Genomic DNA, 14,919 nt, shown 5'->3' on the forward strand with positions numbered 1-14,919 from the left:
TTGCAAGTAAGTTTAAATAAATTTTAAAATAGAAGTCTAAAACTTTTATCAAAGATATTCAGGAAGTGTTATGTAGTGTGAACTAGTGGGTGGGTTTCCCCTAAAGTGCGAAGAGGTAATTGTCACACCTGTTGTCTGAAGTGCTCCAGATGGGACTACAGCAGGGAGTGAGCCCCTCAGCAGGCAGCGATACCACAGGACAGCCCAGGTGACTCTCAGTCAGAAGAGGCCAAGCTTTAGTCACGGCTCAGCAGGCTGCCCAGGGAGTTTTTAAAGTAGGGTCCATGAGCTGTGATGTTTACCTAGTATGTTAGTGTAGGAGTTTGTCTTAGAGTTGAAGTTGCACTTTTTTTTTTCTTAGCAGTTTAAAGTTGGTTATCTGACTGTAGGTAGTTTAATACAAGTATCTGACCTCTTTATGAACTTTTTTTTTTTTTTTTTAACAGGCAGAGTTAGACAGTGAGAGAGAGAGACAGAGAGAGATGTCTTCCTTTTTCCGTTTGTTCACCCCCCCAAATGGCCGGCGCACTGCGCCAATCCAAAGCCAGGAGCCAGGCGCTTCCTCCTGGTCTCCCATGTGGGTGCAGGGCCCAAGGACTTGGACCATCCTCAACTGCACTCCCGGGCCACAGCAGAGAGCTGGACTGGAAGAGGAGCAACTGGGACAGAACCAGCGCCCCAACAGGGACTGGAACCCAGGATGCCGGCGCCACAGGTGGAAGATTAGCCTAGTGAGCCGCGGCACCGGCCTTTATGAACTTCTTTGTGACATGTCATTTTCTTAGTACTTTTTAAGGTAATGATTGTTATGGATAGATAAATACATACCCCCCCCCCCCCACACACACATTTCCATAGTTTTTGCTCTTGCCTCTGGATTATCAGGTTGAACAGATTTTTGCTTAAAAATGGTTTGAATTCAAGTGTTAGCACCATAAAAAATGGTTTACTGATGATTGTAAAATATTGATTTATCCTAATTGATTATATTGGTCTTTATTATTAAAATTGGGTTTTGTCTGGGATTATATAGTGCTTTAGATTTCACAGTCCTCCATTTTCCTACCTCTTTCTGTTGGGGAAAATAGTTGTCATTTTAACAGAAATGCCGTCTTACTCTCTGTGACAGCTTTGGTTTGGAACAGGGTGCTTCTAAAGCCTTTATTGTCGTAACCGCTGGTTCTCCCCACTTCAGTTGCTAGCACTTCAATCACAAGTAAACCTTCCTGCTTAGTCTCCGTTTCTTCCTCAAATTGAGAAATGATGTTTGTGGCTGTACAGGTGTCAGGACTGGGGATAGACTAGTGGTGAATCAGAATCAGGCCCCTGCTTCAAGTTCCCAGAGCTGTAGCTTTGCCCGCAGTGTCTTCCCGTTGCTGTTCTAAGGTGTGTCATCTTCCCTAACATGTCTGTTCCCTCTGTCTGTTGAAACTATGGATGTGAGTGAATCTCATGTTGAGAAAGCATCTGTCTTCCCCCAGCAGTTGCTTGTCTTTTTAAGTTTCTTCTACATCCCAACCTTTTTCTTTTTCATACTTGCCTTTATTCATTAATCTGTTCTCAGTTGGTTTTTGCTTATCTTCTAGGCTTGTAATTGAGAGAATTACTTCTCATCTTCCTTTTAAAAAAAGATTATTTATTGGAAAGGCAGAGCAACAGAGAGAGAAAAATTATCCATCTGCTGGTTCACTTCCCAGATGGTCGCAGCACAGCTGGGCCAGGCCAAAGCCAGGAGCCTGGAACTCCATTCGAGTCTTCCACATGGGTGACAGGGGCCCAAGCACTTGAGCCATCCTCCTTTGCTTGCTTGCTTGCTTGCTTGCTTTCTTTCTTTTTTTTTTTTTTTTAAGATTTTATTTATTTATTTGTGAGGTAGAGTTACAGATAGTGAGAGGGAGAGACAGAGAAAAAGGTCTTCCTTCCTTTGGTTCATTCCCCAAAGGCCACAACGGCCAGAGCTGTGCCGATCTGAAGCCAGGAGCCAGTTGCTTCTTCCCGGTCTTTCACATGGATGCAGGGCCCAAGTACCTGGGCCATCCTCCATTGCCCTCCCAGGCCACAGCAGAGAGCTAGATTGGAAGATGGGCAGCTGGGACCAGAACTGGTGCCCATATGGGATACCGGCGCCTTAGGTGGAGGATTAACCCACTGTGCCATGGGGCCGGCCCCTTTCCTTTGCTTTCCCACATGCGTTAGCAGAGAGCTGGATTGTAAGTGGAGCAGCCAGCACTCAGACTAGTGATCTGATATGGAATGCGGGTGTTGCAAGTGGCAGCCTAACCCGCTACGTAACACCAGCCCCTCGTCTGCCTTCTGGAGCTGCTCTGTTTACCTTCTGTATTTGGCACTGAGGCTTCACCAAGTAACACTCCCCTCTCCTGGCCTCTATCTTGGTCTTTTTCATGGACTTATTTTCATCTTGTTCTCCCTTTAAATTATTCTATAATTTTTTCTGTGAATTCCTTTCTGTTGTTTAAGTCTGCTTAGTGCGAGAATGTCTCTGAATATGGAGTTAATGGCATCTTTGAATTGTGTAGAAGGAAAAAATCATCCACAGCTTGAAATTTCGTTTTTGTTAGAAACCCTGTGTGCTGTGAACATCTGAGACAAATAAGTCTCTAGGGATAGGCCCTAGGAAGTCTACAACCTTTCAGAATGACCCAGTGATTATTAATGAGGTTTTTAAAAGTGGTTGTTTATTTTTAACTACTTGAAAGGCAGTGACAGGGGCAGGGGGTTGGGGGAATGGGTGTGTGGGCCAGTGGGTTGCCACTTCGGTTGCCCCCATCCCATATCGGAGTGCCTGGGGCCTGGAAACAGTAGGAGATGGCCCGAATATTTGAGTCCCAGTCACCCATGTAGGAGACCAGGATGTAGTTCCTAGCTCCTGGCGTTGGCCTGGGCCAGCCCTGATTGTTGTAGGCATTTGGGGAATGAACCAGGAAATGAAAGATGTGTGTGTGTGTTTCCCTCTCTGTGTCTCCCTGTGTGTGTGTGTCTTTCAAATAAATAGATGAGTAGATCTTAAACAAGAAATCCAAGAAAATGAATAGTAGTCTTCCCCAAGTAATTGGTGCCATTTATCTAAGAGTGTAGCTGTATACAACGGATTAGGAGCATGTGGTTGTTTTTGCTGTATACTCAAAAAACCGAGAGCTTGGCTGCTGGAGGAATCGCTTCTCTGCTTTTGCCGTTTCCCTTTGTGCACATCTCAGAGCCTCAGGGCCTCACAAAATGTCTCATGGCCGCGAGCACAGGGATGTGAGGAAGGAAAGTCGTGGTGCAGCGACAGCTGCTTCCCAAAGAGCTCAGCAAAACGTGTGACTCTGTTCCCCTACTGAGATGTTAGTTCCGACTGCAGTGTTCTCTCCTCTCATGATTGCTAAAGGGACCTCTCTGAATCCTGTGGAATCAGAGCCCTATCAGGGTCTCTGGTGGTTTGTTTGTTTGTTTTTAGATATATTTATTTATTTGAAGGGCAGAGTTGCAGAGAGGCAGAGGCAGAGAAAGAGAGGTGTCTTCCATTCGCTGGTTCACTCCCCAGTTGGCAGCAATGGCCAGAGCTGCACCAATCTGAAGCCAGGAGCCAGGAGCTTCTTCTGGGTCGCCCATGCAGGTGCAGAGGCCAAGGACTTGGGCCATCTTCTACTGCCTTCCCAGACCATAGCAGAGAGCTGCATCGGAAGTGGAGAGGCCAGGACTCGAACTGGTGCCCATATGGGATGCTGGCACTGCAGGCAGCAGCTTTACCTGCTACGCCACAGCACCAGCCCCTGTGTATTTATTTGAAAGGCAGAGTTGCAGAGAGAGAGAGACATCCTCCATCTGCTGGTTCACTCCCCAAATGGCCACAACAGCTGGAACTGGGCTGATCCAAAGCCAGGAGCCAGGAGCTTCTTTTGGGTCACCATGCAGGTATAGGGGCCCAAGGACTTGGGCCATCCTCTACTGCTTTCACAGGCTATAGCAGAGAGCTGGATCAGAAGAGATGCAGCTGGGACTCAAACCAGTGCCCATGTGGGATACGAGCACTGCAGGCGGTGGCTTTACTCTCTATATACCACAGTGCTGGCCCCTCAGGATCTGTCTTGACATCGTGGTAAATCATCCCTCAACCTTGTATTGCAAAGTGTGAGTTGTAAACATATTTTTTTACCATACCCAGTCCTTTTGCCCCTAGTTTTCTAATTGCAGAAGGGGAAGTACCTTCTCATTACAGAAAAGTATTAAGAATATTGTAATCCCTCATAATCTATGCAGAAATAGCTGCTAGTGTTAGTGCTTTATTCTTTTTTTTTTTTTTTTTTTTTTTTTTTTTTTTTATAGGCAGAGTGGACAGTGAGAGAGAGAGAGATCTTCCTTTTGCCGTTGGTTCACCCTCCAATGGCGCTGCGCTGATCTGATGGCAGGAGCCAGGTACTTCTCCTGGTCTCCCATGGGGTGCAGGGCCCAAGGACTTGGGCCATCCTCCACTGCACTCCCTGGCCACAGCAGAGAGCTGGCCTGGAAGAGGGGCAACCGGGACAGAATCCGGTACCCCAACTGGGACTAGAACCCGGTGTGCCGGCGCCACAAGGCGGAGGATTAGCCTACTGAGCCGTGGCGCCGGCCAATGCTTTATTCTTTTAATGTGGTTGCGGTGAGACTGTAAAGAATGTTTCGTATCCTGCTCTTCTGTGACTTGATGACCATATCCTATCCTAAACTGGAATGCTGTCAGGTTTTTTGGCTTTGACCCAAAGTCTTAACAAAAATCCCTCAACATTTAATTTTTTTATATTGGCTTATTCGTTTTACAAATGTCCAGGCACCTGACTTATACCAGGCTCCATGCTGTGTTTGGAGGAGGTACAGGTTATATCAGAAACTGGAAAGTCACTGGCTGGTCATTTCTGTTCTACTGATACCACCTACACTAGTTCATAGGAGGCTTTTCCCTCTTTCTCACGGTCTAACTGGAAATTAAACACAGTGACATCACTTGAAAAAAATGTTTTTGGGGCAGGCATAAAAGGTAAAGCCACTGCCTACCATTCCAGTATCCTGTTGGGTGCTGGCTCATGTCCCGGCTGCCCCACCTCTGATACAACTCCCTGCTAATGACCTGGAGAAAGCAGTACTTGGGCCCCTGCTACCCACATTGGAGACCTGGAAGAAGCTGCTGGCTCCTGGGTTCAGCTTAGCCCTACCCTATCCATTGTGGCCATCTGAGGAGCGAAGCAGTGGGTAGAAGATAACATCCATCCCTCCCTCCCTCTCTGTAATTCTGACTTTCAAATAAATAAATCTTCAAAATTTTTTTTGTTTATTTTTATTTTATTTGAAAGGCAGAGGGGCCGGCGCTGTGACATAGTGGGTAAAGCCGTTTCCTGTAGTGCTGGCATCCATATGGGCGCTGGTTCAAGTCCTGGCTGCTCCACCTCTGATCCAGCTCTCTGCTACAGCCTGAGAAAGCAGTAGAAGATGGCCCAAGTCCTGGGGCCCCTGCACCTGCATGGGAGACCCTTGCTCCTGGCTTTAGATCAGTACAGCTCTGGCTGTTGCAGCCAACTGGGAAGTAAACCAGCAAATGGAAGGCCTCTCTCTCTCTCTGCCTCTCCTTGTCTCTCTCTGTACTCTGACTTTCAAGTAAATAAATAAATCTTAAAAAAAGAAAAAAAGGCAGAAAGAGAGAGACAGAGATCTTCCATCCACTGGTTCACTCCCCCAAATGCTTGCAATAACCAGGGCTGTGCCAGGCCAAAGCCAGGAGTCAAGAACTACATCCAGGTCTTCCACATGGTGGCAGGGGCCCAAGTACATGAGCCATTAACTGCTGCTTGCTAGGGTGTGTATTAGCAGGAAGCTGGAGTGGAAGCAGAATAACTGGGACTCGAACCAGGCACTCTGATATAGGGTATGGGCATCCCAGTGACAACTTACACCTCTGTGCCACAATGACTCTGTTAAGTTCTCAAACATCTCACGGGGCCAGGGAGTGCCATGGGAGAGGATGCTCCTGTTTTCCAGTAGCGCCGTTCCTCGGAAATGTGCTGCCCAGGCCCTCGGCCCAGTCTTGCAGTTACCTGTGCCGTGGCTGCAGCAGAGTTTATTTTTCCGAATTCAGTTTCATGTCGGGAATAATGCTTCAGACTAGCTGTCTCTTCCGTTCTCTTGCCTGTTCTTCGTGGTGTATCAGTCTCTGCATGGGTATCTATTGTGACTTTCCTGCCACCTTTAGAGAATCCAGGGCTGCTCACTTTAACCTTACTCCTTCAGAAGCTTCTGGTCTTCAGATCAGTGGACGTTCCCGTGGTCGTGGGAGAGTTCTGTGTCTGCACTGCCCAATAATACGAGCCTTTGAAATGCGGCTAATGCAACTGAGGAACCGCATTTTTAATTTTAATGAATTTAAACTCAAATTGTAACATGTGGCTCATGGCTACCATATTGGATAGTGCAGCTCTAAATCATCCCAGCTGACTCTACTGGTTTGTCCCACAGGAAGGATGGTTTGGCTTTTTTGGGTGTTTGTGCTGCTCAGGACTCTGGTTTTAACCTATTCTACTAGCAGCATAGGTGACGGGACCCAGGACTGCTTCTAGGGGGGTCTTCTTGACGGGGAATGCCCGGAGCTTCTCAGGAGAGGCAGCTTTTGCGAGTGTGTCTGGCAGCAGCTCCATACGTTCTGGACGGAGGAAATAGGTTATGATTTCTAAATAAGGAGCGCTTTCCTCAGGGGAGGGGATTCCACCTGATGAAAAGTCAAGTGAAGAGGTGTTTTTGTTCCCAGCCAGATACATCATTTGTTAGCTTTTTCATGCTGTGGCGTCACCCTTGACCCCGCCTGAAATGTTGCTCAGATGCCTCTGAGTCATTGCCACTGATTTCCCTCTTGATCAAACGTTGCTGTAATATAGCCCATTTGAGAAGTTGGATGAATTCTCCTTGGATCCTTTGGCTGTATTCTGCTATTCAATGATTTGTCCTTTTTTCCTATTAGAATTTTCATAGGGTAAAATAGATATGCCAGTGTTTGGAACCCTGCCTTTCTTCTTCATTATATTTGAAGTCTTTTTTTATTTATTTATTTATTTTATTTTTTGTTTGTTTAAAAGGCAGAGTTAGAGAGAGAGACAGAGAGAAATCTTCCATCTACTGGGTCACTCCCCAGATGGCCACAATGGCCAGGGCTTGGCCAGGTGAAAGACATGAGCCCAGAACCCCATCCTGGTTTCTCATGTGAGTGGCAGGACCCAAGCAATCCTCTGCTGCCTTCCCTGGTACATTAGCAGAGAGCTGGATTGGAAGTGGAGCAGCCAAGACTCAAACTAGCACTCCGATGGGGGATGCTTGCATTATAGGCAGCAGCTTAACACCCTGGGCCGCAATGCAGCCCCTCAAGTCTTCCCTTTCTGTAGCTTTGTTCTCTTCCTCATCCTTTCTTTTTTTTTTTTTTTTTTTTAATTTTTTGACAGGCAGAGTGGACAGTGAGAGAGAGAGACAGAGAGAAAGGTCTTCCTTTTGCTGTTGGTTCACCCTCCAATGGCTGCCGCAGCCAGCGCGCTGCAGCCGGTGCACCGCGCTGATCCGATGGCAGGAGCCAGGTACTTTTCCTGGTCTCCCATGGGGTGCAGGGCCCAAGCACTTGGGCCATCCTCCACTGCCTTCCCAGGCCACAGCAGAGAGCTGGCCTGGAAGAGGGGCAACCGGGACAGAATCCGGCGCCCCAACCAGGACTAGAACCCGGTGTGCCGGCGCCGCTAGGCGGAGGATTAGCCTAGTGAGCCGCGGCGCCGGCTACCCTCTTCTTGAAAGTTCTTCCTGCTGTCCTTAGGTAGGGATGCACAAAGCTGCAAGCTTTGTTTGTAAGAGAACTGGGTTCCTTTCCTTGTCCTCACCGTATGTCACCAAAGCATGATCTTACCTAACACCTTTTAGTAACCCGCCCTGCCTTGGAGGCCTTTTGATGAGAACCATTTTTAGTTTTATGGCAAGCACAGGCTGTACATACATTGCTTTCACTGTGAACTGAATTTGCTGCACATTTGCGGGAAGCCACGAGGGGAAACTGACTGTGTTTTCTGCCTTCTGTTGACAGAATGGTACTCGAAACTTCCAGGACTTTGACTGTCAGGTAAGGCCTGTGCCAGCACCGAGGAGGCTGTGTACGGCTGTGCAGTGCTGCCCTGCCCTGGGTCAAGCATCTTTAATATGATTTGCTGTCATGTTCAAAAATTGCCTTCCAGGCACCAGTTTTATGTTGGTGGGTTAATGGGTTGAGCTCTTTGTGATGCAGATCTTGGGTCTCCCACATGGGTGGCAGATCCCAGTTACTTGAGACATCACTACTGCCTCTCAGGGTCCACATTAGCAGGAAGCTAGAGTCAGGAGCGGAGGAACCCCGTACTCTGATATGGTATGTACCAGATATGTTTTTTTTTCCAGATTTTTAATTTATTTATTTGAAAGGCAGAGTTACAGAGAGAGGCAGAAAGAGAGATATATCTTCAATCTGCTGGTTTACTACCCATATGGCTGCAGCGGCTGAAACTGAGCCAATCTGAAGCCAGAAGCCAGGAACTTCTTCCAGGTCTCCCACATAGGTGCAGAGGCCTAAGGACGTGGGCCGTCTTCTGCTGCTTTCCCAGGTGCATTAGCAGGAAGCTGGATCAGAAGTGGAGCAGCCAGGTCTTGAACCAGCACCCATATGGGATGCCAGTGTCACAGGCGGAGGCTTAACCTGCTATGCCGTAACACCAGCCCTTAGCAGGCATCTTAACTAGTATCTTTTGGTTTTTTTTTAAAGATTTTATTTATTTATTTATTTGAGAGGTAGAGTTACAGACAGTCAGAGGAAGAGACAGAGAGAAAGGTCTTCCATCTGCTGGTTCACTCCCCAAATGGCCACAACAGCTGGAGCTGAGCCAATCAGAAGTCAGGAGCCAGGAGTTTCTTCTGGGTATCCCATGCAGGTGCAGGGGGTCAAGTGCTTAGGCCATCTTCCACTGCTTTCCCAGGCCATAGCAGAGAGTTGGATTGGAAGAGTAGCCGGGACTAGAACCGGTGCCCATAGGGGATGCTGGAGCTGCAGACAAAGGGTTAACCTGTGCCACAGCATTGGCCCCTTAAGTAGTGTCTTAACCGGTAGACTAAATGCCTGCCCCTGGTGATAATTCTTATTCAAAAAGTTATATTTTATTTTTTAATAAATAGTGGTAAGTGAAGTTTGTGTTTAGTTGTTTTTAATTTGACCTGACTTATATTATAATTTGGATCCTATATTGAACCAGTGGAGCTTCATTGCTATTAATATTTTATATGGTTTACTTAAGAGATCATTTGAGAGAGAGTAACAGTAAAATCCAAGATGAGGGACTCCAGAAATGCTATATCACTCTTTTTTTTTTTTTTTTTTTTTGACAGGCAGAGTGGATAGTGAGAGAGAGAGACAGAGAGAAAGGTCTGGTCTTCCTTTTTGCCGTTGGTTCACCCTCCAATGGCTGCCACGGCTGGCGCGCTGCGGCCAGCACACCGTGCTGATCCGAAGGCAGGAGCCAAGTACTTATCCTGGTCTCCCATGGGGTGCAGGGCCCAAGGACTTGGGCCATCCTCCACTGCCTTCCCGGGCCACAGCAGAGAGCTGGCCTGGAAGAGGGGCAACCGGGACAGAATCCGGCGCCCCGACTGGGACTAGAACCCGGTGTGCCGGCGCCGCAAGGCGGAGGATTAGCCTATTGAGCCGCGGTGCTGGCCGCTATATCACTCTTACTCAAAAGTATGGAAGTGTTTATTTCTATAAAATTGAACACCCCCCCAAAAAAAGACAATTGGAATACAAAGAGTTACATGTTTATTGCAAAGTAGTTAAGGATATGCCAAAAAAGAACTGTCACCTATTATTTCGCCAATGTTAGTATTTTGATATAGTTCCTGGATTTTCTCATACATAAATATAATTATATAGAAAATAAAATTGAGTTTTATAAATATAAATATGAGTCACTTTTTAATATTAAGGCTTAAAAATAGTCTGGCCAAAACCCTGATACTTTGGGGGAGGCTTTAATATAGTAACATGTTCAAGTGGAACTTGCAGTTCAGTTCTGACACAAATGTGCTGACGGCAAGGGTTTGTGCTGTCATGCGTTTATCACTGCCCTCCAGTGCACAGAAGCTTTGGGTTATGCAGGAGGAAAACCATAGCTCCCTCTCTGCCCCTCCTCCCACCATTCCCGAATGCTTGCCTTCATTCTAGTCTCTGTGAAGGGCTTGTGTGCTGTTCAGGAGCCAAGGAGCAGCAGGGTCAGGAGACCAGCAGCAGGCTGATAGGAGACCCAGGAGGTAGGATTGTGATGTGAGATGATGGCCTGGTTTGCCTGTAAGCTTCCCAGAAGCCACTGGGCTGTTCTTAGGAGACCAAGCAGAATAAATCGGCAGCCAGCCCTGTCACCACTGGACAGGCATTCACTCTTGGTGCTGGCGGTGTCCACTAGCATAGCCGTGGCGTGGACGTGAACTGAAGCCAGCTAATCTGGCTTCCTTCAGGTCTGAGTCTTGACTAAGAAAAATCTTAAAGGAATCTTTGATGCTGTACCGGGGAAGTAATCTTAGTATGGTTGACTAAGAAAGGTATAATCTTGGTTCCTTGGTTGTCCTTAGTGACATCATTGCATATACTCCTCTGAGGCAAGCAACAGTTCTGTTATGGATATTAAAAGTCGTGAAGGAGGGACCCGCGCTGTGGTGTAGCAGGTTGAGCCTCCACCTGCGGCACCTGCCAGCATCCCATATGGGTGTTGGTTCATGTCCTGGCTGAGTCTTGGCATATATTGTCAAATCACCTTCTACTTCTACCAGAGGGGTGCTCAGTAAATACTAATGGAGAGCAAAGAGCTGCCCTCTGCCAGGGCAGAACCATGAACCAGGCTGATCGTGGGTGGAGCTCTTGCTCCTAGGGTACTCCAGGCACCACCGACAGCTGAGTACTTTCATGCTGCTGTTTAATTGCAGTCGCTCTTTAGAGGACTAATGGGTAAAACCCAATCTGTGGGAATTGGTTTTGGAACTATAATTCACATGTATGTACATGTACTTGCCTCTGCAAAGGGGCTTTAGAATGTGTGTGTATATATAATATGTGTGTGTGTATTTGAAAGAGTGACGAAGAGAGAGAAAATCTTCCATCTGCTGGTTCACTCCCCAGATGGTCTCTAGCAGGCACGTTAGTGGGGAGCTGGATCAGAGGTAGAGCAGCCAGGCCTCCAGCTGGTGCTGACGTATGGAATGCCACATGGCAAGCAGTGGCATAACACAGGTCTCCTCAAAGGGGCTTAAACAGCTTTAAACCCTAGCAGATCTCTTAGTGAATGGGCATTGTTACAACATAAGAATTAAGTGAAATGGATATCCTGGAAGTTCCTTCAAAGGAGAGGGAGAGGTGATTGGTGAGAGCTGGATTCAGTCTGTTAGAGCCAGAGTCAGTGCTCCTTTCCTGGCCTTGCAGACTGTCCTAGATGCCCTCAGCCTCATGTCCCACTGGTTCCCTTCTTGTGCGCTGCCCCCACCCACCGTGTGAAATTATTGCTGACCCACCCCCACTTCTGTGTGCTTTTCATTCTTTGCTCACATTTCCTCCCCTTCCTCAAATACATTTTTAAAAATAATTTAGTAAGGAAATACGATCTACTGATAGAAGACTGACTGTGTTTTCTGCCTTCTTTTGACAGAATGGTACTCGAAACTTCCAGGACTTTGACTGGAAGTCAAAGTTTAGAGAAAAATTCTTTTACTGTGGCATTCAATGAAATGCAAAGAATTTTACCCTCCTACACAGGTATAAGATATTTGGGGGTATTCTATCAAACATTCCTATATAGCAATAACAACTAGGGGGAGGCATGTGACACAGCAGGTAAGATACCAGTTGGGACGGCAGCATCCTCTATCAGAGTACCTGGGTTCACGTCCTGATTCCACTTCCCATTCTCATTCCCATTCCAGCTTCTTGCTGCTAATGCACATTCTAGCAGGTGATGGCTCAAGTACTTGGGTGCCTGCCACCTATGTGGGAGACCCAGATGGAGTTCCTGGCTTCTGCTTTGGCCCGGCCTGACCCAGCCCCAGCTTTTGGGGTCATTGGGGAGTGAACTAGTAGATGAGACAGAGATCTCTGTATCTCTCTGCTTTTCAAATAAATAATTAAAACTGTACCCAAGGATCATACAGTACTACTTATTGGAAACAGGATAAAATTCCATACTAATAAAAATATTGACATTCCCTAAAGTACAAATTGTCATTTAAGTTTACCTAAATTATTTTAGATTGGCCAGGGGAGGGAACAAAATATTAACAGACATGAAGTGATCGTAGCTCTGCTGAGTTTAGAGAGATTGGATGAGTCAGATCGATCTTCTGATGACAGCTCAAGAATAAGGACTTGGGAAAAGGTGAGAGCTGGTTATTATCAGATAGTGATAATGTCCTACTCTTAAACCTAAACTCTTTTTTCAAAAGTTTCTCTTCACACCAAGGTCAATCATTTTTTTTAAAGATTTATTTTATTTATTTGAAAGACAGAGTTACAGTGAGAGGTAGAGACAGAGAGAGAAGTCTTCATCCGCTGATTCACTCCCCAGATGGCTGCAACGGCCAGAGCTGTGCCGATCTGAAGCCAGGAGCTTCTTCCAGGTCACCCATGTGGGTACAGGGGCCCAAGGACTTGGGCCATCTTCTACTGCTTTCCCAGGCCATGAGAGAGAGCTGGATCGGAAAAGGAGCAGCTGGGACTAGAACCAGTGCCCATATGGGATGCCGGCGCCACAGGCGGAGGATTAACCAAGTGAGCCACGGTGCCAGCCCCGATAATGTCCTACTCTGAAATATTTCTCTTCACATCAAGGTCAATCCTTTTTTTTTTTTTTTTTTTTTTTTTTTTTTTTTTTTTTTAAGATTTACTTATTTATTTGAAAGTCAGAGTTACAGAGAGACAGAGGCAGGGGGAGAGAAAGAGAGGTCTTCCATCTGCTGGTTCACTCCCCAGATGTCCAAAGCCAGGAGCCAGGAGCTTCTTCCAGGTCTCCCACACGGGTTTAGGGGCCCAAAGACTTGGGCCATCTTCTACTGCTTTCCCAGGCCATAGCAGAGAGCTGGATGGAAAGTGGAGCAGCCAGGACTCGAACCGGTGCCCATATGGGATGCCGGCATTTCAGGCAGCAGCTTTACCCTCTACTCCACAGTACTGACCCCACTACATCATTTTTTAAATTTTTATTCATTTTTATTTGAGAGAGAGAGAGAGATTTTCCATCTACTGGTTTACTTCCAAAATGTTCACAATAGCTGGGGGTGGATCAGGCTGAAGCCAGAAGCTGGACTCAGTCTGGGTCTCTCATGTGAGTGGCAGGGATCCAAGTACTTGAGCCGACACCTGCTGCCACTCAGGGTGCACATCAGCAGGAAGCTGGGATTGGAGGCGGAGCTGGGACTCAAGCCCAGGCACCGCATGGAATGCAGGTGTCCTCGAAGTGGCATCTTTTTAAGATTTATTTATTTATTTATTTGAAGAGTAGAATGACAGAGATAAAGAGAGAGAGCATCTTCCATATACTGATTGACTCATCAGATGTTTACAACAGCTGATGGCTGTTTTTGGCAGAATCTAGAAGCCCTGAGATCCATCAGTCCTCACACAGATGGCTCCAAAGCACTTGGGCCATCCTCTGCTGCTCTCCCAGGCACATTAGCAGGGAGCTGCATTGGAAGTGGTGTAGCCAGAACTCGGAACTGACACCCCGAGATGGGGTGCCAGCATTGCAAGTGGTGGCTTAACCCTCTGGGCCACAGCACCCGCACCCTAACTAGCATCTTAACCACTGTACCAGACACTCATCCCTTTAACCTAAATTCTTAAAAAGACTACGTCTTTCATATCTTTCATATGTCAGCCCTGTATCCTTTCAGTTGTTTCATAGGACTGGAGAATAAAGTACCTAAGGTAGCTTTGCAGATGGCAAATAATTGGTGCTGGGGGGAAAATCTGTGTCCAGAGCTGTGAAATGCTCCCTTGGGCTGTGCCCTTTGAGCAGAGGCTCTCATTGTGTGTGTCCCCTCCAGAATGCAGAGTCGGAGTGAGATAACTCAAGAGAGAGCCTATGGAACAGATGTCAGTGGACTAAAGCAGAGGACTGCAGCACCTCCCTGCTGCAGTGGCCTGACGTTGGGTCACCTCCGCAGCCAGGTCTCTGCAGCCCCTCTCCCTGTGGAGTCTCGTTCAGTCAGTTCATACACAGAGTCACGGAGGATGTGTACACGAGTGCCCCTGATTGTGACTGCCTCCCATCTCTTCCTTCTTTATTGCCATAAGAACGTTTGCCTTCACTACTTTGAAAATGAAGAGGAGCTTTTGAGACATTGACACTAAGAGCTGCTCCAGGGAGGACAATGAACAAGGCCTAGGCCCCTTGGTGCATTGATAACCTTGTTTCTTACATGGTTTGAGGACATGTTACACTTAGGTGGGAACTGAGATCTCCTGAAAAATTGAGATTTTGAAAGCAGCCAATTTAGGTCTGAATTTCATCTAGATTACAAAATTATGAAAAAGTAGTGACCTTGCCTGATTCCCTCATCTTCTTTAAAATGTTCTCTTTTATTCCAACTATTCTGTCTTCCTTTTCATCATCCATCTCTGGACCTTCCCTGACAACCCCCTATCTACCCTGCTGTACACACCACACACATGCACACACAGGCAGAGTCACTGTCAGTTACCTGGCCTTGGAGCTATCTTGGGTCCAAAGTATAATCTTGTATTTCCCTCAGTTCTTGGTAGTAGAGCTGAAGCTAAGCTGGAATATTAAGCAGGACTCTAACTGGGGTCTAAATATGACAGAATGAAGCTCCAGCATACAGGTTGTTGAGGTCACAAGGTGTTGG

At 46.9% G+C, this 14,919-nt stretch overlaps 1 protein-coding gene across 6 annotated transcripts in view; it reads left to right on the forward strand.

Annotated features, from left to right (window-relative positions):
• NDRG3 (NDRG family member 3) overlaps positions 1-14,919 on the forward strand; it is a 79,107-nt gene that overhangs the window by 26,847 nt on the left and 37,341 nt on the right. For 4 of the 6 annotated variants that reach the window (XM_002710820.5, XM_008256033.4, XM_070051879.1 and 1 more), the window contains one exon: positions 8,081-8,116. The exons of the other annotated variants lie outside the window; for them this stretch is intronic. In XM_002710820.5, the coding sequence (XP_002710866.1) occupies positions 8,081-8,116 (36 nt within the window). The remainder of the gene's footprint in view (positions 1-8,080; positions 8,117-14,919) is intronic. 6 annotated transcript variants of the gene reach the window in all.

The sequence above is a fragment of the Oryctolagus cuniculus genome, chromosome 11 (assembly GCF_964237555.1).
Source record: "Oryctolagus cuniculus chromosome 11, mOryCun1.1, whole genome shotgun sequence".
Lineage (NCBI taxonomy): Eukaryota > Metazoa > Chordata > Mammalia > Lagomorpha > Leporidae > Oryctolagus > Oryctolagus cuniculus.